At 56.8% G+C, this 2,927-nt stretch overlaps 1 protein-coding gene across 1 annotated transcript; it reads right to left on the reverse strand.

Moving 5' to 3' along the window:
• Positions 1–392: 392 nt before the first annotated feature.
• Positions 393–1,688, reverse strand: Gja8 (gap junction protein alpha 8). The gene has a single exon (XM_046425807.1). The coding sequence runs from the start codon at positions 1,686–1,688 to the stop codon at positions 393–395; it is 1,296 nt and encodes a 431-aa protein (XP_046281763.1).
• Positions 1,689–2,927: the final 1,239 nt, after the last annotated feature.

Consider the following 2,927-nt stretch of genomic DNA (forward strand, 5'->3'; position numbering starts at 1 on the left):
TGGCTGGTGTCGGGAGGTGCTGCGCTGATAAAGTCTGGCTGAGTTAGCTTGAGACAGGACCGAGCAGAGGCTATGCTATCACCACAGTTCTGACTGGGAGGGTTTCCATGGAGAAATGAGGAGCAAAGTGAAGTCCCCCGCGGCCGCTGGGGTATAGGGCAGGACAGTCCAGAGACGGGGAACTTGGCTGTCAAGGAGTCCATCTTGGTAGTTCTCGTGTACGGGAGAGGCTGTTTTCTAGCTGGACAGCATGCACTGTTCCAAGATGGCTGCATCTGTCCAACCAGGGACAGCAGTGACCAGAGGAGACAGAAGACTCAAAGGATGTGGGCACCTTTTTGTCTCACCTTGCCCTGTATTAGCTGGGGAGGGTGTCCGTCTTGGGCCTCACCTCATACGGTTAGGTCATCTGACCGGGCCCGGCTGCTGCCTTTGCTCAGCCGGCTCAGGGGCCGGGCCTCGTCAGCGGTCAGCTCCGGACAGAGGGAAGGCGCCTTCTCTGCCGACAGCCCCTGCTCGGTCATCTTCTCAGCCGGCAGCTCTCGTGTGCCACCCTCCTTTCCCACTCCCGGGCTCTCTACTCTGTCCCCGTCTGGCACGGCCACTGCGTCCTGCCCTTCCAGGGTGGCCCTCTGGCCCTCTCGCGGCTTCTCCCCGACTTCTGGCTCTGCTGCCTCCTCCACGGGCGGCTCCTCCCCGGCGCCCTCCTGCGCGCCCACCTGCGCGTACGAGGGCAGCGTCTCTGGGTAGCCCCGGGCCAGGTCCGCCAGCGGCCCCGCGCCAGTCCTCTCCTCAAACTGACCGAAAGGCTGGGCCGAAAGGGGACTGGTCTCCACCACGCCGACCTCAGCCAAGGGGAAGTAGTGGGACACGATCTTCTCTTCCTCCAGGAGCTGGTAGCCCTTGGCTTTCTGGATGGAGGAGACGGCGATGGAGTGCAGGGACTTCTCGGGCATCTCGGGCAGCGGCGGCTCCGCCGGCCTCCTGAGGGCCGAGCGGATGCCCTTGAGGCCCAGGTGGCTCATCTCCACGATGTTGAGGAAGAGGGACACGGAGGCCACAGACAGCATGAACAGGATGAAGATGGTCTTCTCGGTGGGCCTGGACACGAAGCAGTCCACCACGTTGGGGCAGGGCCAGCGGCTGCAGCGGTAGAGCGGCAGGATGCGGAAGCCGTAGAGGAGGTAGTGGCCCACCACGAAGCCCACCTCGAAGAGCGTCTTGAAGACGATGTGGCAGAGGTAGGTCCGCAGCAGCGTGCCCTCCAGCCGGAACTTCCTGGCGCCCTTGCTGCTGCTGCTGCCCTTGCGCACGCTGCCCTGGTCGGCGCGCTCGGCCTCGGCCGGCGGCTCCTGGGCCTCGCGCTCCCGGCGCTTCTCCTGCATGCGCGCGTGGTGCACGGCGTGGCCCACGTACATGAGCGACGGCGTGGACACGAAGATGATCTGCAGCACCCAGAGGCGGATGTGCGAGATGGGGAAGGCCTCGTCGTAGCACACGTTCTCGCAGCCCGGCTGCTGCGTGTTGCACACGAAGTCCGACTGCTCGTCGCCCCACACGAACTCGGCGGCCGTGCCCAGGATGAGGATGCGGAAGATGAAGAGCACCGTGAGCCAGACGCGCCCGATGACGGTCGAGTGCTCGTTGACCTCCTCCAGGATGTTGCCCAGGAAGCTCCAGTCGCCCATGCTGGCCACCTGCGGGGAAGGCAAAGGCTGAGCCCCCGGGCCCCTCGGCCGCGCCCTCCCGCGCCCTCCCGCGCCCTCCGAGCGGCTGCAGCAGCCCGGGCCCCGGGACCGCAGGCTTCCTTTGCGCACACAGGCACGCGGGGACCACAGGGCGACAGAACCTGCTCCCATCGCTGCTGCAGGCCTCCCCGCACCCCCGGACAAAAGGAGCATCAGCTCCGTCTGAAACTGGGCTTTAAGCTCTACATAAAACGGGTTGGATGATCATAAGTTTTCATTCATTTCACAGGTATTCTGAAAGGATCCAAGAGGCAATATCTATGTAATTCCTTGAATTCCACCCCAAAATAAGGATTTACTGTGGGCCATAAATAGAGACCCACGGTCAGATGGATTTAAACAAGATCATGTATCCACGGAAGGTTCGTGAGACATAACACTGAAAACAATACCCCATGGGTGTCTGGGTCCCCGACAAAATGTGTATGAAGTTATCTACAGGCACCTTTCTTCTCACTGTGTGGGAATTTATAATGATCATATGTTTGAAGGGAAATGGGTAGAACTAACATTTGTCAAACACCTTCTGTGGGACAGGCCTTTGGCGTTATATCATTTAATTGATCCTGCTCATCTCCATGATGATAGGGGCCGTGTTTTAGTACTTACTCCTGGCTAGTCAATGCCTGGCCTACGTGCTAGCACATAGACCTTGGTAAGTGCCGTCTAACTCATTCGATTCCCACACGTGGGAAAACGCAGGATCTGAGAGGCTAAACAGATTGTTTAAGATCATCAGCTAAACACTAGTCGTTTGTGCCTGATCCCCAAAGCTGGGTTCTTTTCACTACACCACTGAGAAATACTGCTTGCCATCAGAGCTACACAGTTCTCTGGCTTCTGTGCTCTTAATTTATGTTTTCTCTTCTAGAGGTTGAAATCTGAAAAGCCTTCTTAATAGTTTTACAAATTGAGGGCAGTATATTTTTATTATTACTCTTTTAAATCCAAAGAACAGAAAGAGTGCTTTGGGAAGGAGTCATGTTACAGGTTGAGACAGGCCCACTGGAACACTTTTAATATCCCACAGAGGGAAAAGGTTTCAGGGTCTGTAACATACACTTATTTTTTTCCTTTTTTTTTTTAAAAATTGGTGCACTATAGTTGTACATAATGGTGGGATTTGTTGTTACATATTTGTGCATGCACACAACATAAAAGTATAATGTGGCCAATACC

This window comes from Marmota monax, unplaced genomic scaffold (genome assembly GCF_021218885.2).
Source record: "Marmota monax isolate L192 unplaced genomic scaffold, Marmota_monax_Labrador192_F-V1.1 WCK01_AAM20220418_F8-fsc00320, whole genome shotgun sequence".
NCBI classification, from domain to species: Eukaryota; Metazoa; Chordata; class Mammalia; order Rodentia; family Sciuridae; genus Marmota; species Marmota monax.